The sequence below is a fragment of the Natator depressus genome, chromosome 4, assembly GCF_965152275.1.
Source record: "Natator depressus isolate rNatDep1 chromosome 4, rNatDep2.hap1, whole genome shotgun sequence".
Taxonomy (NCBI): domain Eukaryota; kingdom Metazoa; phylum Chordata; order Testudines; family Cheloniidae; genus Natator; species Natator depressus.
Window position 1 is genome coordinate 19,729,794 of NC_134237.1, and position 26,418 is coordinate 19,756,211.

General features: G+C 39.7%; 1 protein-coding gene across 2 annotated transcripts in view; it reads left to right on the forward strand.

Moving 5' to 3' along the window:
• Positions 1-26,418, forward strand: part of PTPN13 (protein tyrosine phosphatase non-receptor type 13) — a 184,379-nt gene that overhangs the window by 39,870 nt on the left and 118,091 nt on the right. Inside the window, exons 2-4 of one of the 2 annotated variants that reach the window (XM_074950546.1) lie at positions 509-628; positions 17,345-17,514; positions 25,509-25,574. In XM_074950546.1, coding sequence (XP_074806647.1) covers positions 514-628; positions 17,345-17,514; positions 25,509-25,574 — 351 coding nt within the window. In that variant the 5' untranslated portion in view covers positions 509-513. Of the gene's footprint in view, positions 1-434; positions 629-17,344; positions 17,515-25,508; positions 25,575-26,418 lie in introns of those variants that run through there. The other variant, XM_074950545.1, reaches the window with a different exon arrangement.

Genomic DNA, 26,418 nt, shown 5'->3' on the forward strand with positions numbered 1-26,418 from the left:
TGATGGTGGGAGTGGAGGGGATTGTTCTTGATAAATTGCTTGTGTTACTTATTCCAGTCAGAAAGTGTTAATGGGTTTACTAATGTAAATCAACTGAAGATATTAATCATTCTGATCAGTAGTTTAAACAAAGAAAACTCCTGCCCATAGTAGATGTTCAGATAGTTTAATGCTAGAATGTTGCAGTTAATTGTTGGATAGTACATGAAGCTAATGTGTTTTTTTTTTCCCCAAAACTGTTCCTTTTTTTTCTCTGCTTCATTATAATCATGATGTTTTAATTAAAAATTTCAGTCACGATTAAAATTCTGTAGGGGGATGCCCCCCTCACTCCCCACCTATATTTTATTAACAGTAGCATGGTAGAGAGTTTGTGATTTAGGCTTTAAAAATATACATTTCCACTTAAATGCTACGCATAAGGAAAAAACGACTGTGTGTCTGTGTGTGTGTGTGTGCGCGCGCATGCACACATGCCTTCTTAAACCAGTTATGTCTTCTTTCCCAGGTAATATGCATGTGTCGCTGGCTGAAGCCCTGGAGGTTCGGGGAGGGCCACTGCAGGAAGAAGAAATATGGGCTGTATTGAATCAAAGTGCGGAAAGCCTTCAAGAGTTATTCAGAAAAGGTAATCTCTTATGCCTTTAGAATGGTAGCACATATGCTGCTGGAGAAATGTTGAGAGCAAGTTAAATATCTTTGCTTTAATGGAGTAAAAGCTTGAAGAAATGACAATGTGTCAGGCGCCAATCTGGAGCATCTGGAATGCTGTATGTGATGAGTTCTTTAGGCATTACACCGCCCTGGGCAAACCTAAGGGTATTCTCTCTTCCTTCTCCCTGCAGCCATCCTCCTTTCCCCTTTGCAAATTTTTTACAAATGTAAATTAGGCTCAAAGGTCAGACTTTTGTAGCAGCCTTAAGCTGGTCTCTGAAAGCGTACTTGTACCAATGTGGAGAAGTTGTATTTACATATGCTAATTTTTGTACATAAATGTGCACATACAGCTTCATGTGTAATTTTACTCTGAGAAATTGGACCCTACTTTGAAAATTACTTATTTCTGCAACTGTCACAAATCTGCCCATGGTAGGTCACCCTCTTTTAGACAACATGGGGAGTGCACACACGTGAGTCCAATTACTCCACCCCAACCCCAGTGGATACTGCCGGGCATCTTTTTAGCAGGCTGGTGCTCACCTTCTGGCAGGGCCTCTTGACAGTCTCTTCTGTGTCTATGGTGAGGCCACCAAACAGCCTGTAGTCAGCAAAAAGGGTTACACAAAACAAAAGTAAAGAAAAACCTGTAGACAGCTCCTTCCAGGATATGGGCATCTCTTATTTCAGAGCAGTGATACTCACACTGAGGCTTGGGAGCCACAAGTGGCTCTTTAATGTGTCTCCTACAGCTCTTTGCAGCACATGATATTATAACACTGTGTGATTTATTCATTAACCAATCAGGATGCCTTTACTATGTTATTAACCAATTGTAGAATACTTGGTCAGTCATTTTCCTGTGAGAATTACATATAAATTCACACTAGTGTGGCTCTTTTGGGAAATGTTGATCGCTAATTTGTCCCCTGAACCATTGAGTTGTGAGTATCACTGCTTTAGAGGGATTGTTGATGTCCTGGGAGTATCAGTGTGCACTTCAGAGTTCACTAGGCTCCAGTGCAAAGCTGCAGTTCTTTTTCCCCTTCGACTCAGGGTGTCTGCACCCTCCTTCTGGGAGCATAGGGGCTCTGTAAGCTGCCAGTCCTCTCTCCAGGACTGGAGAAGCTCAACAGCCTATTCCCTTCCCAAGGTTTTCACCCATCTGAGTAGAGTTCCTTCTTTTTAACTCTTCCTCCAGTCCTGGCATGATTTGTAGGTGCAGTGGGGCCCAGCCCAAAACAGCTCCGTAACCCCTTCTGTTCTAGGGAGGGGTTTATTTACACAGTCACAGCTACTAAATAAAGGCCCACTAAAATTTTTTTTTTCAAGCATATAATTCCAAACTGATACTTCATATTTTTTAACAGAAGTGTAAAATAAAACATAGGAATTGCCATATAGTATCAGACTCATGTTTTGTCTAGGCTGCTGTCTCCAACAGTGGCCAGTACAGGTTGCTTAGGTCATCTCACATTAGGCAGATGTGGGATTTTCCTGATCTCTAATATTTAAAGATTGGTTTAAGCCCTGAAGCATGAGGTTTAATTTTCCTTCCAAAATTGTCAGTTAGGGTAACTAGGAATATTATTTATATCCATGTTAATGTCCAATCCTTTTTAATCTTGCTAAATTCTTGGCCTCAATGACTTTCTGTGGTTATGAGTTCCACAGTTTAATTATGCGTTGTGTCAAACATATTTCCATTTATCTATTTGAATCTGCCATCTTTTAATTTAAATGAATGTGTCCTTGTTCTTGTGTTACAAGGCAGAGAGGGCAGAAGTTCCTGTTCTACCTTCTTTATGCCATTCGTTATTTTATATACTTTTATAATGCTTTCTTCTTCGGCATACTAGTGAATGCTGTTTTCAGAAAGTGATTTGGACAAAAACAAACTGTGGGCCTAGTCTTATGAGTAGTCCTGCTGGTTTCAATGGGGCTATTCATGTGAGTAAAGTTTTGTAGGATAAGGCCTTGTTGTAGCATTTTTTTGGAAGGTTCAGATGAATCCGAAAGTTAAGAGTTCAAAATGTGGGTCATCTATACTGGACAATAATTTTGTTTTAAAGGGTTACAAAGAAGCTTATGAAAAAACTTTTTCGGTTCACAAACGGGACAGCTTTTCAAATATATTTGAAGAACTGGAATAAATCTTTCAACCCCCTTAAGGCTTTTAATCTTGAAGTAACAAAAGCCTTGTTAGCCAATTCTTTTAAAGTATGTAATGGGCAATAATCAGCAGGAATTACTATGTAGTGACAGTAGGATTATTTTAGAACAAGCATGATTTTCATTGAAGAGTTCCTATTAATTCCTTCCACACAATTTTCAGAGGTAAAAATGGCCTGTGGAAAATATTATTTTAATTGAGTTCATCTGCATAATTGAGAGAAGATTTTCTGTTTGTTGTCCTAAAGTAGGGTTTTCCTTTCTAACTTCTTAAATTTTTTAAAGACCACCACCACCAACAACCCAGCCTTATAATAAAAAGGACAGTCAAAGCCTATTAATCAATGCTTAGTTTATTTGTATGTCTGTACTTGAAAGGTTTAATTAGGAATGTAGCCTGTAGAACAGTGATACTCAGACCTCCGTGGTTCAGGAGCCAAATTAGTGATCAACATTACCCAAAAGAGCCACAGTAGTTTGAATTCATTGTTTCATTTACTATAGTACCCAACCTTTTGGGATTTCCATTAGTTCCCTCCAAGGTTCTCTGGCACACAAGCAATACCTCATAATCAACAGTGTCAAAGGCAGCCAATTATCGGCAGACGTTGAACAATCACTATCGTAACATGGCTAATTTCAGAAATTATTTTTTTCCATGTAATGGAAGAAGATTGGCCAAAACAAACTACTACTATGGATTTGATAACTTCGTTACTTCCAAAAGTCTTGACTGTTTTGAATGTAGCCTTCTGCATTTTTTATGTTTGAGCCCAGAACCTTACCCAACTCAAGTGTTTAATTAAAAACAAAGCTGAAATTACTTCTTATATTGTTTACCATAGATGGATTAATTACAGTATGTATAATTCGTTAGCCAATATACATGCATGCACATTATTATGCCTACTCTTTATTTACAATTCTAGCAGATGACAGAATCATTAAATCTTAGAACTGTAGCGCTGGAAGCGACCTCAAGAGTTCAGCGAGTTCATTACCCCATCTCCCCACACTGGGGCAGGATTAAGTACACCTAGACCCTCCCTGTTCTTAAAACCTTCAATGATGGGGCTCCACAACCTGCCTAGATAACCTGTTCCAGTGCTTAACTATCTTTGTAGTTAGAAAGCTTTTCCTAACACCTAACCTAAATCCCTTGCTACAAATTAAGCCTATTACTCCTTGTCCTACTCTCACTGGATATGGGGAACAATTCATAACCATCCCCTTTATAACAACCTTGTACGTTATTTGAAGACTATTACTATATCTTTAAATACTGTGTCTTCTTTTATGTAGACTAAATGTGCCCAATTCTTTCAACCTTTCCTCATAAGTCGTGTTTTCTAAACCTCTTGCTGCTCTCCTATGGGCTGTCTCCAATTTTCTGCATAAAGGCACTTCATAAATTGTTTCCATAGCTAATCATTAATGGAAAAAATGGTTTGGAGTGTCCTATCACAGAAAAACAAATTTTAAAAAAATCAGCTCTGGACACCGAATTGGCTGCATGTTGTATGATAAGTTAAGTGGAGGAGAAGATCAGGCAGTCTGGTATTGCTAGTTAGATTAGTGATAATATTTAGATTAATCTGTACATAGATTTGAAAAAGCTGATCCTAGACCTCCTCCTACTTAATTACTTGCAACAACAATTTTGTTGTTTAGAGGGTGTCTCAGCTGTTTCAGACATGCTGGGTCTTGCACCGTGTACTCCATGAGGTCAGAAGTAACCAGTCTTTCAGGTGCAATATCTTTGGTGTGTGTCTGTAGAAATGAAAAGGGCATGTCATGTTTTTTGTTGCCAAGAAAAAATAAACCAGGAATCACTTGCTTCAGCTAGATAACTTGTGAATAATCACCCAAAGTTAAAGGTAGAAAGGACCTAATATGTCACCTGGTCCAATCCCATATCAAGATATGTGTGGTGGGGAACAGAAAAACATGTGGACCAGGTGAAAAAAAATGGGGAGCTGAGGTGAAACAGACAACCAATAGGACCAGGCAAAGTTGAATGAGTTAAAAATAATACCAGAGTGGAATGGGGAGAGACCAGGCCAGCTTGCGAACTGTGGCTGTATGGAAGAAAGAGTATGTACGTGCATGCATTGCAATGCAGTATTATAAAACATTGGTGGTAGGGAAGTAGTAATTATGTTTTTCTGGGACCTGAAACTCCTAGCTGAAGTCCTAGTCATAGTATTAAAACTACTAGTGGACCCCTAATAAAAAAAAATCTCTTTCCCTGTCTCTTCACTACTTTGAGAAGGGAGTTAACTGCAACAGGTCACAGTGTACGCTCCCCCCTTGTGCTATTGTAACTATGTTGCTGGTGTGTTGGGGGTACGGAGACAGGGATCTCCCTGCCCCTCTTCTTTCCCACCCGCCTGAATAAGGAGAGGATGTAGTAGTTCTGCAGAGCCTGTTTCTGTCTGTGCACAGGGAATGGTGGTATGGTGCACCATCCACACCCTTCTGCTGGCTCGCAGGATGGGGCATAATCTGGCCCTATCTAAAGACTTGTTGGGTACCTGCCTGACCTCCCACAACCTGGCCTTGGCATACCCTTAAAAAACTGTCACATTCAGAGAACAGGGCATTGAGAAAGATGTGTATTGAGAAGCTGTTACATGGAGAGGCTTTTCTCTATTTTTACTATTTGCTAATGGTCACACACAAAAAGATAGGGACAGGTAAAACAAAATGAAGTTGTAGCTGATAAAATTTATAGTCATAAAGGGGACACTTTATGGAGGAATTGAAGAGTGAGTGTGTGTGTGTGTGTGTGTGTTATTTCTCTGAAGTGAGAAATCAAGAGTACCAGTCATCAACATCTTAAAAGTGACAATTTTTACGGTGCTGCTCAAAGTTATTGTGTGACTTCAGGGATTTTTATTTTAGCTGCATGTGTGTGCATTAAATTGCTTAAAGGGTTATTTCAAAATTACTGCCTTACATTTGTATTGCATACTGTTTACCTGAATAATCTCCCTGGTTTTATTGCCTTTTAAACCAGTTCTGTCTCTCTTTTTTTAAACTGGACCACACTGTTTATCTGTCTTCTGGCAATGCTTAATAAACTCTGCTCTCACAAGTGTTTTGTTACCAAGCTGCATAATTCTGGACTTAGCTCACAAGGCTGGCAACTACAGCTCAGTAAAGACTAGTGGACACATAATTGATCAGAAGCCATACCAAAAATTCCAGTGGTTTTGAAAGGAGGATTTGGAGATGGTTTTTGTAAAGATTATTCCTGTATTTTGGTTAGAAGGAAGGGACCTCTCAGAGGATGTTTCCCTTATTGCTGCTGTTAAGAGTTCTTCTGGAGGAGCAAAACTAAGAAGAACTTCAGAGCAGGCACGAAGAAGCTTAATAATTAGTGAAAAATTCTTTCGCCCTCTCCCTGACCTCTGGAGAAGCTCCTCTGCCTCTAGGAAACGGTCATTTGCTTTCTTTGTACCTGGCTTAATGGCTATGTTGTTTTAAATTACTTTTGTTGATATTCTACTTTAGAAGCTCCCAGTCAGTTACCTTCCCTATGTTTCTGGGAATAAATGTCCAGCCTGAAATAAAAAGGAGAAGGAAGAAAAGATAAAGGTCAGATGACATATTTTTATTCCTATGTCTAAATTGGTCGAACTACGTTAATTTGTAGATTGAAGTGGAGCCTGTCAATGCTTTAGGAGCAAGTCCTGGTCCAAGGGTATAACCTGGGCAGCAAGGGTGTGTGCTGAAGAAGTCTTTAGGGGTTGGCAGGACAAGGAATCCACTTGGTGGTCCGTACTGTGGCCTAAGGGCTGCTATAACCCCCAGGTCCATGTATCCTCCCATATACAGTGAGTGACTGTGCAGTGGGGAGGAGAGCTGGTATAGTCAGGATCCACTTGCCCCACACACTCCCTCTTTGTGCTTGGGGCACAAGTTGCACCTATGGATCACAGCTCCATGGCCACATTCCCGGTCACATCCCCCTACATGGGATCTTGAGCATCCTGTCTGCAGTCTCTGTTTTGCTGAGCAGAACAGTATTGGTTCTGCTGGAGTGAATGTCCTGCAGAGCAGGCAGCAGGATTTACCCACTCATAATAAGCGTTGCATTTGTATTGCTCCTGAATTCCCCTTTTATTTCAAGTAGTGAGTATAGGGAATATATCATTATTCCATTAATATAAATGTGGTGTTCAGAATTATTTTTGCCTTAATTCAAAGTATAGTTATTTGGAATATCAGAGCTTAGATTCCCAACTAGTAGTCTTTATACAGTAATAGCTGAATACTACATATGTTCAAATGACAAACTTGAAACCTTTATTTTTGTAATGTAGCGCATATATGTGAACCCTCAGCTGTGTGTGTGTGTGTGTGTGTGTGTGTGTGTGTATATATACACACACCCATACTCTGTCTTCATACCATAGTAGATAGTTAAAAAGAGAATGTTTGTTTATTTGTCTTTTCCCCAAGGAGAGCTCCCCACCATGTTAAACAAACCATAAATACACAGAAAAAAGTTCTGAGATATTTTGTCAAGTGTTTGAATAAAAAGGGTTCCTCTAAATAAGAAGAGACTACAAATTCCTCCATTATACCTAATACCAGCACAGCTACAAAAACTGCTTCTACTTCTCCGTGGTCTCCCAGCGATGGCACATCATGCACATTTATTTACATGTTATCAGGAACTGGTAGTGGAATAATATTTTAAGTGAGAAATACCCATGGAATGCATATTTCCTAATTCATGTAAGTCTATTTTTTTTTGTATACGTGCACAGAATACTTCTGATGAAGGAGTCTGCCATGCTTTACATGTTAAATCCCAGGTGCCAAAGGTTTGTAAATATATTTAATGATCCTGGGATGAGCATTTTTTGCTGTACGTTGTCAACCAAATTTTTCAATCTTTAAAACTTTTTCTTTGCATTATAACAATCAAGAATAGTTTGTTTATGCACAATTAGTAGGCATCTAGTGCACAATGCAGACTGTTTAGTTTGCGCCATCTGGAGAAAAGTGATTTTACAAGCATGTCTTCTAATTCAGAAATATGAGCAGAGTGTGTGTGCAAGCTTTTCTTCAAAAGGATTTTTAATATATGGGTTCAGTTCCATGACAGGCAGTAATTACTTTGAAGAAGGCCTTGAGGTTTATTGAGTAAATGATCTGGGTTTTTTAAAGTCTGTAAATGCATATTTAAGGGATAGCTTTTACAATACCAAGTCACAATCTGTTTCTAAAGCAGTCATACAAAATTGCTGTATCACCTTCCATGGTTTTTTTAAAAGAAAAGTTTTAGTGCTGCTGTTTTAACACACGTTATTTGTGCTATCTATAGTTTTAACTGAAGCTTGAAAAATCCACTCACCCAGGGCACCTACATAGCTTTCATGAGTGAGTCCTATTCGCTTCTGGAGAATTTAAGACTTGATTTAAAACAAAAATTCCAGTTCTTCTGGTTGTGAAAATGGTCTTCCAGATATAAATGGAGTGTGAACTGATGCAGTGGTGGCTCTCAAAATCTTCAGAGAGTATCCAAGCCTTTACTGCTGCTCCTTGCTTTGCAAAACAGCAGCGGAGTGACGTTAGAGACTCCAGTTTTGCTCCTGGTATCCGGAACCCTTGGGAATCATGGTCCATTGGATAGAATACTAGCCTGAGAGTCAAGAGACCTGGGTTTTATTCCAAGTATGGTCACTGACCTGCTCTGTTAAATTAAGTGATTCATCCCACATTTCTGTACATTAATTTCCTGGCTGTAGAATGGGAATAGTGATGTTTGTAAAAGGTGTTGAGATCTGTGGATGCAAAGCAAACTATTAAAAGCGAATTGTTTCTTTCTTATAATTCTCCTAGTGGATTTAGGGCAGGACTCAGATGAATGGCACATGCAGTCCCCTAATGGCATGACTCCTGCCATAGAGATGGGACCCTGAAGCAAGAAGTAATTCAAAGAGGAAGTCAGGGATGTTTGTCCTGCCTTTCTCAGCATGAAACTGTTAGTGTAACAGGAACACCAGCAGCAGGAATTGAGCTGCCTATGTGTTTTCTTCCAGCAGTAAACAAGTGGTATTTCATTTAATTATTTTGTCCCTGCTATTGTTTGCCTGGGGATATTTCCTCTTTGTTCTAGCTCACCAATAAGCAGACAGTGAGGCCAGGTAAAATCAGGGGAAGAAAGATGGCCAGTGACAACAGTGAGTAGGGTGACATGCAGCAAGACCGGGGTGGGGGGGGGTGGGGGGGGGGAATACACTTCTGTCTTTCTCCCAGAGCTACTTCCTGAGACGGGGTCCTTCTCATGTTGGAGGAGCCATTGCTTTGGGGGTTGTCTGGGGGTGTACCGAGAAATGCTCTTCCCACCAGCATAGTAGCTGTTGCATCATTTTATTAGTTCATGAAACTGCCAAGAACTGGATCAATTTCAAGCTGCTCCTGGGCTGGTTGGGAAACCTAAGAGAGGCAGCAGAGGAAGGCCCTGGATTTATTCGCTGTGCAAGAGAACTTAAAAAACACAACCTGGAAGTTGGAAGAGGGGTAGATTAGTATCCCACGCTTGGAGCACCCAGAAGGTTCTGCAGTGCAAGAATGACAAAGTATGTGCACCTTCCAGCAGCCAGCGGGTTTGGAGGGTTGGGTGGGGACTTCAAATTTGATCAGGCGTCTTTTACCCTGAGTAGGGTCAAGAGACAATACTCTGGCAAGAACTCAAGCACCATTCACTTCTTACCAGCTGAGAAAGAAGACATGGGCACTTGGCTTTTCACATGAATATTTCCCCTGTACAGTTGCACCCCTCATCTTAGTTGGGTCCCCTGGCTCTTAGGAGTCTGCTATAATTTTTCAAGGTCTATGTAGATGGCTGGGTTTGGACAGAGAGTTGTGGGGAGAAACTGATGCGATAAGTTAGAAAAGAGGTAGGGTATTGAGAAAGTGAGAGATGGGTGTCCAGACAGAAAACGTATGAGAAGAGGTAGAGAACGGGTTATAAGGGAATAGAAGGAGAGTGAAAGAAAAGAGGAAATGGCTGCTGAAGGTATGATATACACCATGATCTATTAAAGGAAAGAAAAGAAACACAAAGTGAAGAGAAGACAGGAAGGAAAAGAAGACAAAGCAAAAGCAAGAGAGAGATGTCTACACCGGATCTGGAGGTGTTACTTACAGTTTGAATGAGACACATTCACGCTAGCTCTGATTGTCCTAGCATGCTAAAAATAGAAGCGTAGCTGTGCTGACGTGAGCAGCAAGAGGGGCTAGCTGCCCTGAATTTGTACTTACTGGTTCAGATGGAGATATGATCTGTCTAGCCTGGTCTTCCACTTGCGCCACCATATCTACACTTCTGTTTTTAGCACATTAGCTCAATTGGAGCTAGCATGGGTATCACTAGCTAAGCTGGAAATTACACCTGCAGCTCCAGTGCAGACATACCCCTACTAACTACCTTTTTAAAATGTATTAAACAGATGACCGACTGTCCATATTACAATGAAATATAGGAAACAGTAAACAGTGACTGTTAATTCCGTAAAATTGAGGAGTATGGCCCTGTGTGTGGTAGGAAGGATTTTTTTTGTCCTGGGATAATAAACTGAGTCTTCGGGGTAGTAGGTGTCCAATAAATATTTCAGACCCTAGTAAAAATAGGACTCCAGGCCTAATTCATTGCTTTTATTGGAGTTAACTAGGAAGATGGATTTTGATCCTGTATTTTCAGCTCATAGGGTGTGTTTGTGTTAAAATCCTTGTGGTACAGAAAGGTAATTTAAAGATGGAGTCTAGCCATAACTCTAAGTTTCCTTTCATGTTTGAGTCAGACCCTTAACATTGCTTTAAAATATTTGTTTTTTTGCGGTTTTAATATGAATAAGAAAACCTTTTCTTCCAAATCCAGTAATAAGCTGCAGTGTGTGTTTTGGAAGAGTGACAGCAATAAACTTTGATTTCTAAAGTTGCCTTAATTTTATTATATAGCATACCATACCTTTTTTCGTATTTCAAGACAGTTTGGAAGACAGTTCTTCCATCTCTGTGTTTGTTGATTTAGGTCCTGAGCCTCCAGCCATTGCAGTAAATTAGAGTTTTCTGGTTGGCTTAAGAAGGGAGCATGATAAGACTCTTAATACAGTAAAAATTTAAACTAAGAAAAGATCTGACCAAATAGATTTTTTAAGATTTACTTTTCAGTTGATTGGAGTGACTTTTGGTTATTTTGGTCAAATGTGGTGTCTCCTCAACTTGTTGCTGGTGGGTTTGTTTTTTTTTTTATTTTGGTTTTGGTTTATATTTTGGTTTTTGGTAGCTCTCCTGTTTTATCTTCCAAAGTTTATTACTGCAATTCTCCATAATGAGAAAGCTTTCTGAATACTGGAATGGGAATGTTGGTTTTAAATAGGCTATGTGAATAGAGGGCATATATAAAAGTAAAACGTTTCTTACTGTGAATTTGTAGAGTCCTGATCTTGGTTGAGTCCTCTAGGTGCTACTCTAATGAAAATAATAATAAATCAATTGATTACTCATTGGTGCTAGACAGAGAGTTTCCCAATGTGAAGTGTGTTTACAAGCAGGAATCACTAGTATAGAAAGGTATCTTATGTGGGGAGGGAATTGACTTCAGTGGAAGTCCATTGCAGTCAAAGGCTACAGAAATGGGCCCAATACATGAAGTCGGTTGTTTGGAATTCTCTTCCCACCCCTATATACATCACTATTTATGCAGCTTAATAAATGGAAATTCAGGTGATAATTTGTTTTACAGCTTGATAAATGCATGTATTACAGCCTTTCAAACACTTAAATACACATTAGAGATACTTTTCAGACTATGTTACAGAAGAGTGGCCTTAATTTCATTTGACACAAATTAAGGTGACGTCAGTGTGTTTAATTCATTTTCTTTTAAACTCTTGCACAAGTTATTCAGATATTTCTCATACAAATCTTGGCTTTTCTTTAGTCTTGCTAACACCAATTTACAGTTGATGGATTAGTCAGTTCCATTACACTAATGGCAGGCAAAAACAATGAAGTTACAGCATTTCAGACCATTGAGTAGAATTTCTTTACCCCAAGATTGGGAAAGCACAAAACAACAGTAACAGGCATAACTACGTAGCACTTCAAGACTGATCTCTTTCTCCCTATATTGTTCAGTCCCTCCCACCTACAGGGAACCACATTTCCTTAGGACTTTCAGTGCCTCTTAAACATGAAGGAAGGCCAATAAGTTCTCATATCTCAAGCCAAGAAGCATCAACTGATTACTAATGTTGAGAACCACAATTTTTGCTCTCCTGCTATATGCTCTGCAATGAAAGTAGACTTATTGGAGCTTTTACACTGAGACCTTCTATAATAAGTCTAATACCAAGCACAGGGGATAAATGTTGTCGTCTCTCCACAAAGTCAACAAAGTAAAGTCTGAAGTGAATAGAAAAGGTAATTTTTTGAAAAAAGCTCATGTTTCTTTGTCCTCCTCTACTGCTTTCCAGACAAAGCAAAGACGAGTTTCCTTCAGTACTAAAATAGGTGTTGCCTTGAAGTGAAAACATTCTCAACACAAAAAGCGAAACGGGGAAGACCTCAATGCTGAGTAACTGACTAATTGGCACTCTAGTGGCAAGACGGTCTCAATTGGCAGTAAGTTTAGTCTGACTCATTGCTTTTCAAAACTGTAGTAGTTGCTAACTTGCACTGTAACAATGATAAACAAAAGAAATAGTATTTTTCAATTCACTCCATACAAGTACTGTAGTGTGGTCTCTTTATTGTGAAAGTGCAACTTACAAATATAATTTTTTTGGTTACATAACTGAACTCAAAAACAACAATATAAAGGGCCTACAAGTCTACTCAGTCCTACTTCTTGTTCAGCCATGCTAAGAGATACAAGTTTGTTTATATTTACAGGAGATAATGCTTCCCACTTCTTATTTACAGTATCACCAGAAAGTGAGAACAGGCATTCGCATGGCACTTTTGTAGCTAGCATTGCTAGGTATTTACGTGCCAGATGCGCTAAAGATTCATATGCCCCTTCATGCTTCGGCCACCATTCCAGAGGACATGCTTCTATGGTGGTGATGCTCGCTAAAATAATAATGTGTTAATTAAATTAGCGACTGAAGTCCTTGGGGGAGAATTGTATGTCTCCTGCTCTGTTTTACCCACATTCTGTCATATATTTCATGTTATAGCAGTCTCGGATGATGACCCAGCACATGTTGTTCGTTTTATGAACACTTTCACTGCAGATTTGACAAAATGCAAAGAAGGTACCAATGTGAGATACATAAAGATAGCTACAGCACTTGACCCAAGGTTTAAGGATCTGAAGTGCCTTCGAAAATCTGAGAGGGTCAAGGTGTCGAGCATGTTTCCAAAAGTCTTAAAAGACCAACACTCCCATGTGGAAACTACAGAACCTGAACCACCAAAAAAGAAAATCAACCTTCTGCAGGTGGCATCTTACTCAGATAATGAAAATGAACATGCGTTAGTCCGCACTGCTTTGTATCATTATCAAGGAGAACCGGTCATCAGCATGGACGCACGTCCTCTGGAATGGTGATTGAAGCATGAAGGGACATATGAATCTTTAGCGCATCCGGCATGTAAATATCTTGCGACGCCGGTTTCAACAGTGCCATGCGAACGCCTGTTCTCACTTTCAGGTGACACTGTAAACAAGAAGCGGGCAGCGTTCTCTCCTGCAAATGTAAAGAAACTTGTTTGTGTGAGCAATTGGCTGAACAAGAAGTAGGACTGAGTGGACTCGTAGGCTCTAAAGTTTTACACTGATCTGTTTTTGTACATAATTCTACGTTTGTAAGTTCAACTTTCATGATAAAGAGATTGCCCTACAATATTTCTATTAGGTGAATTGAAAATACTATTTCTTTTGGTTTTTACAGTGCAAATATTTATAATCAAAAATAAATATAAATTGAACACTGTACACTTTGTATTCTGTGTTGTAATTGAAAATAATATATTTGGAAATTTAGAAAACATCCCAAAATATTTAAATAAATGGTATTCTCTTATTATTTAAAATTGCGATTAATCACGATTAATTTTTTTAATCGCTTGACAGCCCTAAAAAATACTTGTATCAACTAATATTGTTTTTATGATTCATAAAATGCCAATACCATTTCAATGGAAAGCTGCTGCAGTGCTGTTTGTGGGTTAAAATCCGCTTCCCTCACGTAACCAAAGATGGTATTCTCCATTTACTCCCTGAAGAAAGTGTGTTCAGGTCTCTCTTATAATGTGAAAGTGGGAGAATAGAGGAAACCAGCTCTACAGTGTGAACCCTGAAGTTTTTTTCCCCTCTCCCATTTTCCTCTTGAGGCTTCAATATAAGGTTCAAGAAAGGGTTTTTAAATTAGGATGCCACTCTCTATTAATCCTTTATAATTCTCCCCTTTGAGTCCACTCTCATCGTCATGGGGTATCTTTTAGTGTAATGCTGAATTACTTAAATAAAAATGTAGAGCAGCTGTGCATAGGAATTAGTTACAGGTAGATATGTCATTATGCCTCTTAAAGAATCAAGCCGTAGAATAGAATTCCAGTCCTACTGGCTGTAACTGTGAATCAAAATCTGTGTCTCAGGGTTTGTCTGCACAGCAAAAGCTGTGCCTGGATTAGCCTACCCAAGCTAGTTTGAACCCAGCTAATGTGGGTAACAGTAGCATTGAAGACAGTAAAGCCTGGCTTCAGCACAGGTAGTACAATCCCAGCACAGACACACTGGGTAAGCTCACTGACCTGCTCTGAAGCTTGTACTATAGTGGTTTTGCTGCTGTTGTTAGCTTAAATCCAGCTGGCCTGCGTAACTCGGGTAGCTAACCTATGCACAGCTCTTGCTGTGTAGATATACCCTGAGTGTTGAAAGTGTAATGTTCTCAGTGTCATGACAAATGCTGAAACACATTCAGTCTTAATTAGGCAACAGGGAGTAGATACTTGAAAGTGAAAGGTGCAGTTGTATATTTTCTTGTTTATAGTATAGTTTTGAGTCTCTAAACATGTAATCATCATTACTTTAAGTAAAGCCCATAGGATCCTTCCTGTTCATGAATATTTGTTGTGTTCCTGTTGCCATAAGTGTTCTTAATTTATGAAGTGAAACTTTCCATTTCCAAGCCAATAGGGACAATAAGCTCTTATTCGAACCCCAAAAAATTACCAAAGGTTAATCCCCACAGTACACATTAAATGGTCTTTAATAGCTATTCTGCTACATACAGATAGGAGTGGACAATTTCTCTGATATCTATAAATTGGGAGTTCTGTCCATTGATCTAGAAAATTAAACCTACATTTCTGAGGCACGTTTTTCTTTTGTTAAATGTCTGACGTTAGAACCAGATGCATAATCTCAGAGTGCTGGAAGGAGTGAAGCCTGGGAATTTGAAGGATTTGTTTGGTAGGTCTGTTTATTTCTGATATCTATTCCATACATAGTTACTCAGTAAATATCCTGGGATATTGGAATTACAGTAAATTACAGGAATATGGGACAGCCTAGGAAACAGCATTGTAGGAGGAAATGGAACTATTGCCGCTCTCCCTAGAATGACAATATTTTTTCTGTTATTACAACGCTACATTAAATCTTTGTTACATCACAATTTGTATGTACTTGAGTTGTGGTGTTCTGACGTTCATACAGCAGTCATTAAAATCTTTTAGACCCATGAGAACAGTTGCTTTTTCTTTGCCCACTTTTATTTTCAAGGTGTGTTTTATGGATTGAAAGCCTCTTTGCAGGTTAGTGGCCAGAGTTTTCATCAGATTTTATCCAGAGAGCTTTAAATACCCAGGTGCCAGAATTGCAAGTTCCTGGTGTAGGAGGTTTTCTCTCTTAAAATGTCAACAGTAGGCTTCATAATCTCAGTGTTTTGTGTTTCTTTCTGACAATATTATTCACACAGATTGAATGGAGGCTCTTCGGTTGAGTGCAGATTCCTTCTTTGCACATTCCACTGCTACCCCAATTAACTTCAGTCTTACTATAGGAATTAGTCTTGATAGTGAGCATCCAACAGGAAGCAATCAAGTAACTTCAGTGGGCAGCTCCATTTTAAAAACAAAAAGACATCCTGAAGGGGGAAATCTTTAATCATTTGGAGGGTTCTGTGTTACTTTGAGGGTATGAGTAATAATACAAAAATGACAGCCAATTGACAGAGGTTACTGTAGTGATTATTTAAAGAAAAAACATTGATAGCCATTGTGGTCATCAAGCAAAATGGGAGGAAAAGAGAGCAGGCATCTAGTCCCTAGTAACCTAAAATATAGGTTAATGTTAACTTACATTTTTGAATGAATTAATAATATCAAACAGTTCACCCTGAAAAGGTTTTAATAAGGTTTGTGTATATTCACTATATTTAAAATTGAACTATACATTGAAGTATGATAACCTTGTAACATTAGCCTCTTCTTAGAGAAGGCTCATCGGCTCAATTGCTGTAAGTAAATGTTAACAAATTAAATCTTGACATATAGCATGTGAAACTTCATGGCCCTTGCGCACTGGATAGTTAAGGTTAATTTCTTTTGGCTATTGTATTCTGATGTATACGTAAGATGTGTTGCATGAGATTGTGCTATTTATATTTTTTTAATGTGTTTTAGTTTAATCTACTTCCTTATTCTGCTCTAGTCTCTGCTACATCCTTATTCTCCTACCTCTGGTCAGAAAAACAATCCCCTGGGATGCTTGCTGTTTTATGACAAACAATAAATAAATCAGAACATATTGGCATGATCAAATGTTTGTCATCAGTCTGGATCATTAAAACAAAGGCCGTGAAAAGTAGCGTAGGAGTAGGAGTCAGGAGTTCTAATCCTGGCTATAACAATAATACTGTCTCTGACCTTTAGGATAAAGTCATTCTCATTTAACCTCAGTGCCTTAGATTCCCCCATCTGGAAAGTGGGAATAATGCTTACCTTCTCAGATGTTGAATGTTAATATAAATAGCAAATATTAAAAATAATATTGATTACATGTAAGTAAAGTAGAGCGAAATTACGGAAAACAAGTGGGTGGGAAAGGGAGGCTTAATAATTCACTCTTCTTGTCTTGAGCATTGCATTTAAATAGCATTAGCAATTAGATGTAACAATTTTATTTCAGTCTATTTCTTTGTCTTCTCAATCTTATTTAAAAATATAAAACAGTAAGGATGGTGCATGTTTTTGGTAGATCTTTTGTTTAAGAATTCCAGATAAATAACATCAGTGTTTTCAAAATAAAATACTGAAACTGTCCGAAAGGTCTTCGCTGCTTATCTCCCATGAACTTTTTGTGATGAAAGCTATTTTAACAATTGTGGTCATAGAAGTTACAAATGAAGAAGACTAATTAGATCATCCACTCCATTTCGCAACTTTCTCTTTGTCAGATGAACACTTACATGGATTTTTGTGGAGTCCTGTTATTTGGTAGCAGCTGCCTTTCAATTGTGTTTATTTGTTTTTTCAAATATAGCTGATCCTACTGACCTGAGCTTCATCATTTCTCCATGGTCTTTGCTGTTGCTTCCATCTGGGAGTGTGTCATTTACAGATGAAAATGTTTCCAACCAGGACCTGAGAGCATTCACGGCACCAGAGGTTCTGCAGAACCAGTCACTGTCATCCCTTTCAGATGTTGAAAAGGTACGTTACCTTCACTCCCATAAAATGTTAGTCTCTATGAAACTGTATTATACTGGTTTCAGAGTAGCAGCCATGTAAGTCTGTATTCGCAAAAAGAAAAGGAGTACTTGTGGCACCTTAGAGACTAACAAATTTATTTGACCTTAAGCTTTCGTGAGCTACAGCTCACTTCATTAGATGCATTCATTAGATGGAAAATAAAGTGGGGAGATTTATATACACAGAGAACATGAAACAATGGGTGTTACCATACACACTGTAACGAAGTCCCCCTTCTCCTCCTCCCTGCCCCCCAAGATTAGGTGCTCACCTAAGTAAGGGTGAGCTTGAACATAAATCTAAATTGTATCTGCATTGTTAACTGACTAGTCTTCCAAATGGCTCCAAATTAGCCTTTTTCTTTTTTCTTCAGCTTTAAGGTTTTCTTCAGCAAAATACCCCCTCAGCCTAGCAGAATATGGACAGGGCTGGGAATGAGGAGGGGATGGGGTTCTATTCCCACCCCTTTCATTTGACTGGTCTTCATAATCCTAAACTCTTCAACTCTTATTTAGGGGGATGTTGCAGGGTATAATAGTGTGGAAGTCACCCTGATATGGCCGCTGTGGTCAGATATGACATTGCCTCAGTTTCCCCCGTGGGCTATCAGTCAATTCTGCGAGGCTTGTATATCATGAATGATGCCCCTTCAGGGTTCTAGAATGGCTCCTTCTCTGAACTCTGGGCCCCTCCAGATGGAAAACTACAGCAGCTTGTTTCCGGAGTGGTGTGTAATTCCCCAAAGACCTGGACTTCTTGCTGCTGTGTGTAAGGTCCCTTCACTGGGATTGGGCTTTCCTAGGGCTTTGCCATTCGTTGCCCTGCCCTTTCCTAGGTCCCCTTTGTTTCTGGTGCTCTCTGAGCTGCTCCCCTGAGCAGTCTCTTTCCTTGGGAACTTCCTCTCTCTGTTCTGAGAGAGAGAGAACTTCCTCTCTGTGTTCTGTTCTTTTCTGGTGAGCTCTCGGCGAACTCTCTGGGAACTTCCTCTTTCTGTTTTGAGGCTTCCTGACTGAGCCCTCGGAAGCCTTTATTAGACTGGGTGATGTTCACCTAATTAACTGCCGCCCAGCTACTTAGTCAGTTAATCTCCAGGTGGATCACTTTCCTTAGTGGAGCCTGTCACAGGTAGGAGGGGTGCTAAACCTCTCGGACCAGCAGCCTCCATGAGACAGGACTACAGCCAAAATAGCTGTGTGTTTGAAAGCTGTTATATGGCTTGGCAGGACTCCTCCTGGAGGAGCAGTTGCGTGGCTTTGTTCTGAAGGAGATTGGTACTGGCACTATTGCTATTACATGGGCAAGGACTAGCTACACTTTGATATATTTTTTTCTGAAAACTTTTTAAATTGTCAATTTTCTCTAGAACCGTATCAATTGAATATCCAGTCTAAAGGATGCCCTCCAAGAAATGTATTTTGGTCCTATATGTTTCTTCAGTGGTTGAAAGCGTTTGGCTTCAGGCCTCTTGCCTTGCAACACAATCAAGGCTATCTATTGTAAGACAGATATATATACCTTGTGGTATGTTAGTGTGTTAACTGTTCAGGGCCAAGAGACAGAAGTCCTTACACAAGTAATGGTAGAACTGAAGTCAGTGGAAGTGTTGCCAGAATAGGGACTGCAGAATCTGGAACTCACAGATAAGAGGGATAATTCCAAACTTTGTGATAGTGGTACTGTGAAGCACCTTGTAGTTAGAAATCTTTACTAAAATTTATAACTTGAATGAGCGGGTGCAGTTGAAGTCAGTGGAGCTGTGCCACTTTGTACTAGCTCTGAATTTGGCTTAAGAACTCTCTTATCAAAAGCACCAGGGAAATAATCAGTAAATTCCTTAAGCAGCTAAACTGTGTGTAGGTGAAATCTTTTACTTCAAAGATGGGTGCATTCTTAATTTAACACTGCATTTACTTGATGGCAATTGTTTGTTTTCTTTTTAAAAATAGAAGAAGAAAACTCTGTTGCAAACCAGAGGCCCTGTGTTTCCTTGTTGCATAGAAAGCAGTTAAAACTGATGGGAACTGATGTGGCATGTTTCTCTTGCACTTGAACTCATTCATTGTTGATGACCAAATTATGGCCTTTGTCCCCACATGCCGCTGTGATTAATTCTCTCAGATTGTGGCTCTTGCTTATGAAAATGTACATTTTGCTATTATATGACATCTGATAACATAATTTTCTGGAAAGTGGTGGTAGTACAGTTGTGACCCTTTACCTCTGCAAGCGTCTGAATTCATATTTTCTTGGGAAATTTTTGCATGTTGACATATATATGCCTTGGTTTGCATAAGGAGATTACTCATACAGTTGATTTAACTTGGTTTATATCCTTTTAGCTTGTGGTATTTGGTTTTAGTGTTGTGTTGAAGTTAAAGTTTTTTACTGGAGTTGAATACATCTAATTTTGGGTTGAATTCTAGCTAACTTTGCACATACACATGTGGCAGGAAAATAAAACCCCAAAACCGAACCACCTCTGTATCAAACTGAAACGATGCAGCAGAATTTGAAGAAAATTGGGTTCCTCGGTTCTAGTTCCCCAGTCAACTTGAGAAGAGGCCATTCTGCTGGGCCTCCAACACAAGAGTTGTGTATGAGTAGGGCCCTACAAAATACATGGCCATGAAAAATGCATCACAGCCCTTGAAATCTGGTCTTTTGTGTGCATTTACCCTATACAGATTTCAAGGGGTAGACCAGCATTTCTCAAATTGGAGGTCTTGACCCAAAAGGAAGTTTCAGGGGAGTCCCAAGGTTATTTTTAGGTGCGTTGCGGTATTGCCACCTTTACTTCTGCGCTGCCTTCAGAGCTGGGTGGCTGAAGAGCTGCGGGTGTTGGCCAGGCGCCCAGCTCTGAAGACAGCACCTTGCCAGCAGCAGCGCAGAAGTAAGGATGGCATGGTATGTTATTGCCATCCTTACTTCTGCCCTGCTGCCGTCAGAGCTGGGCGGCCGGAGAGTGGTGGCTGCTGACTGAGGGCCCAGCTCTGCAGGCAGCACCGCAGAAGTAAGGGTGGCAATAACATACCAGGCCATCCTTACTTCTGCGCTGCTGCTAGCAGTGGCTCTACCTTCAGAGTGGGGATCCCGGCCAGCAGCTGCCGCTGTCCAGCTGCCCAGCTCTGAAGGCAGCACCGCCCCCTGCAGCAGCGCAAAAGTAAGGGTAGAAGTACCACAACCACCCCCCCCCCCCGCAATAACCTTGCAAAAAATATTTTTTATTGCTCTGTAATAAAAGCTTTGCTGGGAAAAGGCATGAGACTCTCAGATGTTTTGGGAATACTGTTCAGTTTGTATATTAGCTAACCTAGAATTAATAAAGTTGTTGTGTAGTACAGATTTAAAGAAAACTTGTTTTTGGGTCAGGACCCCTACAATTACAACACTGTGAAATTTCGGATTTCAATCGGTAAAATAATGAAATTAATGATTTTTTAAATCCCATGGCCGTGAAATTGACCAAAATGGACCATGAATTTAGTAGGGCCCTATGTATGAGTTTAACAAGGTACAGCCATAACATTAGGAGCCTGATCCATATGTTTGTTTACCATAAATGTGTGTATATGAAGCTTGCCTGGCCAAGCCGTGGTTCATGCAGTTTCAGTTCAATTAATTCCTTCCTACTACATGGCAGATGTGCATGCATGGGGCTTTTTAACAGCTGTTAAAGGTGTGTATTAACAGTACTTTTTTACCTGGTTTTGTGGGGGGACTATGCTATTTACATCGTTTTTAGTGTCTACCAGAATTAGGCCATATAATTTCATTTATCTGCAGCTTCTGGCACCAAAAGGTATCAGGAATATTGTCTTGCAGTTATGTTGTCTTATTTTAATTTAAAAGTGCAGCAGGTTGAATAGAGTGAATTTTTAAAGAGTGTGTATAAAGTTTAGAATGTAATAGGAGAAAAAGCATGTGATAAACTTGCATATATCACAGTGAGCAGATAGGCTCCAAGTACAAGTTTATTGTTTTAGGTTACTGAACTCTGAACTGTACAGAAATCATTCAAGTGTAGCTTATTGTAGTGTAGATTAAGGCTTTATGAGGCAGACATTTTTTGAAGGAAAAGTCAGTCTGTGTTGGATAGCATTCCTTCAGAAATATTTCTGTTTCTGTATGTGTATTGTCCTTCAGAGTTAAGTGAAATTTCTTTTGCTAACGGTGACCCTGCCTGCATCTTTGTCTGCATCTGCACTTCATCCCCTGTATTTATTCCAAAATCCTTCTCGAATGTCTCTCTTTATCTCCTTCTCTCAATCCCAATTTTTTCCTTCTTTCACATTGCCCCAGACATTTCAACCAGCTAATATTTGTCAACTGTACAATGCAGCTCTAATCCTGACTCGGGCCTCTGGTTGCTGCTGTAATGCAAATCATAATATAGTGTAGATTTAGCTGAAGAAGGTTTCTTTGGGGTCATATTTTGATGCATTGCAAGGGATGGTTGACAAAGCAATCTAATGAAAAGGATATGGAGGCAAATTGCTGATTCTGGGGGGAAAATATGTCAATCAAAATCAAATACATTGCTCTTCTGGCAACCAAGCTAAGACTTTGGGGGACTGAATATTCCAGTTCTCCCAGATTAAGCTATGGCCCTGATACTGCAACTGCTTGCTACTTGATGTCGTTCCATTGGTCATTATCAATTAAAAGGAAAAAAAAATATTTAAGTCTGCAGTTGATAGAACATGGTTTCAGGATTGGGCCTGTTATCTAATGGGTATCAAGCCAAATTGCACCCTCAGTTGCATCCTACAACACCAGTGAAATCCATGAGATCTTGAACTCAGAAAAGTTTGTGTGGATGTCACATTAGGAAAAAATTGGCCCATTGTCTTCTCCTTAGGCACAGCATTACCACAAATTCCTCCATGGCATGTACTCCAGCTTTGTTTATAATATATAAAGTAATTTACAGAAAAATTCCAAGAAAAATATTTTGTATTTGCATAATCCCTCCTCCCACGTATACCTCAGGCGTAAGCTTTACGATTCATCAGCTTGTTGAACTGAACTCTCATGGTGAATGTAACCATATGTCAGCTGTATTAATTCTATCACAATCTCATATCAGTGCAGCCCTCTGCATGACTCATACACTGTGTGTATTGGGAGACAGACCTCTTTGTAATAACCGGAGGAAGCTTAGGACTCAAGTGCTCTTCTGGATGCCTCTATTTTCAAATGTTATGTGGAAAATATATAATAAAAATAAATAGAGCACAGAATGGGGAATATGTTGCTCCTAAACTGTTGACATTACCATGCCTTGATGTGGAGGGATTAAATAAAAGGAGAATATTGCACCTATTTTGTAGTGGAAAACTGAAAATATTTCATATGTAATTTTTTTTTAAACCACAAATTGGAAATTGGAGATAATCAATTTTTAAAAATTAATACACGCACTGAAAATTTTCAGGAAGAGAACTGAGAATTTGATGAAATGCAAAGGAAAAAAGGTGATCGTTTTAAATTAAAATGCACACCATATTTATCTGTTTCTGAGTCCTATCTAGCTGACAGTAGGCTACTAATTATTTTTGACTGACATCAATGACAGCATGAATATGTAGGTGGTTTTGTTAACAATGGGACCATTGGTTCACGTGTCTGAAACATAGCACTGAATATTTACCTCTGCTTTCCTTTAGCACAAAATATATTGCACTTCTTAAATTTAGGATGGCTGAAAACCATCCATAAGAGCACTTACGAGATATTTGAAAAAGTCTGCTGAAGCACTCTTTAATTTTTTGCTGTTGTTTAGAATTTATATACAGGACTGATACTTGGCAATGCAATGAAGGAGGCTGCCGTTTTCACTCTCACTTACTATTCAGATCACAAGCCACTTGGCATAATACTTTATTTAGGTGAAGCAAGAGCTTTGTGTATATTTCTGCACTTTAATGTTAATTTTGCAATTCAAAAAGCCTTTTTAATAGCGATGTCCATATTTATTGTGTAAATTTGTAAATACAACTATATATATATCAGAGGGTGGCTGGCTCACCCTGTACATGAAGTAGTTCCAGCTTCCCTGTGCCAGAGCAAGTGCTCCCACTCTGGCCAGTTAAGAGGGCAGGGCAACACCTGAGGTAGTAAAGGATAGAGAGAATCTGAGGGGCAGAGACCCCTGGGAGACAGAGGGACCTGGTGATTTCCTCAGGAAAGAGGCAGGTGAGAGCTACCAGGGGACTATGGAGGGTCCTGGAAGGAAGCTGTAGGTGGTTCCTGGGGAAAGACGGAAGGCAATAGAGCAGCAAAGAAGGGTTTGCTGGCTGACATCCCAAAGCCAAAGAGCCAGGGCCAGACAGCAGCAGCAGGAGTCTCCTGCTGACTTCTAAACTGGAGAGATGTAGCCAAGGGCCAGAGAGCTCTGAAGGCTGGAGAGCATCAGAGGAATTTGCCCACTGACATATCCAGGGCCAGAGTGCTGGACCTAAGGGAACAGGGAGAGGGAGGGATGCTTCCCTGGTGAAGATCATTTCCCAGCAGAGAGTTTGTGCGGAGTTACCACTGAGAAGAGTGGGCTCACACTCCAGTTGGAAGTGTTGGGGTGGCCATCTTGACAGAGGGACAGGTGAGACTGGTGAGGAGCCTCGAGTGTGGCAGAAGATGCTGGCTTGTGGAATGTTACGTCATGGGGTTTTGAGGATAATATGCACTGGGATGATAGATGGACTCTGTGGAGGACTTTTGTTATGAACTGAACTGTACTATAGTTTTGATAATAGACTGGCCCCACAGAAGGGCATTACTGAAGCAAGGGGGCCTGAAGTGGAGTTCTTGGGTTACCTGAGGGGGCACACTTGTGCCACAGCCTACCTCAGGAGTGTGCCCCTCGGTGGGGCTGCCATTTGACCGTACCATATTATTGTTTCATAAAAACTAGAGCAATAATAAATATTAACTATGGTAGCTCTCTCCTTTGTCTCCCACAGCATCTTCTGTGTAGATTGTAGATCTCTCTAAATATTGTCTCTGGTAGATTATAAACTCTCCAGGGCAGAGATTGTCTTAATATCTGTGCCTTTTACCAAGTCAAGTGTCTGGTCAGTGCTGAACAAATACATAACTTTGTCCTAGAATTGCTTTAAATATATGTTTATCTTGCTAAAATTATGTAATGCACCTCTTGCTTTAAGTTACACAGTTGTTACTAGCACACGTTCACTGTACAATAGTTGATTTGTCCAGTACAAAGAGTGTCATTACCACATTATATATACAAACAGTGCAGATTCATTACTATTCACTACTTTTTTCTATTGTTATTTATTTGTATTACAGCAAGGCCAGTGGCCCACATTAGGATGATTTGTTGTGCTGGGACATGTACAAATATGTAGGAAAACACATTTCCTGCTCTGAGGAGCTTACAATGATTGACATTTTAAGATGACAACCTCATATGTTGTGTACATAGGTGAGAGTCCATTGGCAACCCAAAAGCCAGTGTTGGTGATCCTAAGCTTTTCACCACCTTCAGAACTATGTGCCTTTTAAGACTTGCAGCATTGGAATGCCCTGCTGCATTTCAGAATATGTTCATCACCATCAAGTGTCATAATCTTATCTATGTATACTGGGGCTTAATCTTAAATGAAGAGTAAAAACTAAATGAAAAAGTTAGAGGAGCATTAATAAGATTTTTGCAAGTCTTTTCCCATAGTGGGATTTGCTGCTCTGACTGTAATGACCAGGGCAAAGGACAGTTCAGAAGTTCTCCCAGGCAAGGAGGCTAATTGAGTCCATAGCTGAGCTTAGTTGTCAAAAATGTAAATGTGCAATAATGCACCTAATTTGGGCGGGGGAAAGGACCACCCTGTTTCAGAATGTCAAGTTCATGACACCCACTTAATACTTGAAGGATGTACTGTCAAATTTCCAGAACTGTCCCTTCTTTAAGTTTACAGATTGTTTGTGTTGTATTACAGATTCATGTTTATTCTCTTGGTATGACCCTTTATTGGGGAGCTGACCATGAAGTCCCTCAAAGCCAAGTAAGTATTTTTTTAAGACTTCTTTTATAAAATCTCACCATTTTGAAGTTTTAAAATGGGGTTTGTTTGATAACCTCCTCCACGTTTCTAAAAAAACAGAGTAACAGGGCAAGGTAAACCCTTGGGATGCTGGTGGGACTGGTGAGACTAAGTGAAAAGCAGAGTTTTTACATAGTTCGGGTTTTTGTAATTTACATAATTACAAGGTGCTTGTGAGAGGGGAAAGATGCCCCAAGGAGCAGAATTTAGGGCTTGTTCCTCAAGCCCTCACTCATGTGAGTAGTTCCATACATATAATGGGACTATTCTAATGAGTAAGAGCTGCAGAATTAAGCCTTTTGGGGCATGAACCCAAGAAGTGCAAGAACTTGCAACTCCCATTGCAGTCATTTCGCAGTCATGGGGGGTTCCAGGTTCTCAGTCTTCCCAGGATCAGGCCTAAATATGTAGGGTTAGAGGTAAAATATTATTATCTGAAGTAGTTTCCTCTTGAATACTGAGGCTTGGTGGCTGAACTGTGGACTTCCAAGTTATGGGTACTTAAAGGTGAGCTTACCAGAGTCTTACTGCAACAGACAAGAGAAAGACTGTTGATGTATTCTGTGATCCTGCAGCTGCAGAACTTGTCACTGAATTCACTCCTAACCATAACGCCGCTGAGAGCAGGGGGTTTTGCTGTAGAATTAAAGACTTTTTTACCACAGAATCCACAGAGCTTTGCTTGTAGTGAAGCAGCTTGCTTTGTCCATTATGAGACAAAACTACTATTCTTCTCTAATTAATACTCTTCACTGTTTCTATTCTGGTTGTTTGCTTCTTTATTTTTCTTGATTAGGGATACCGT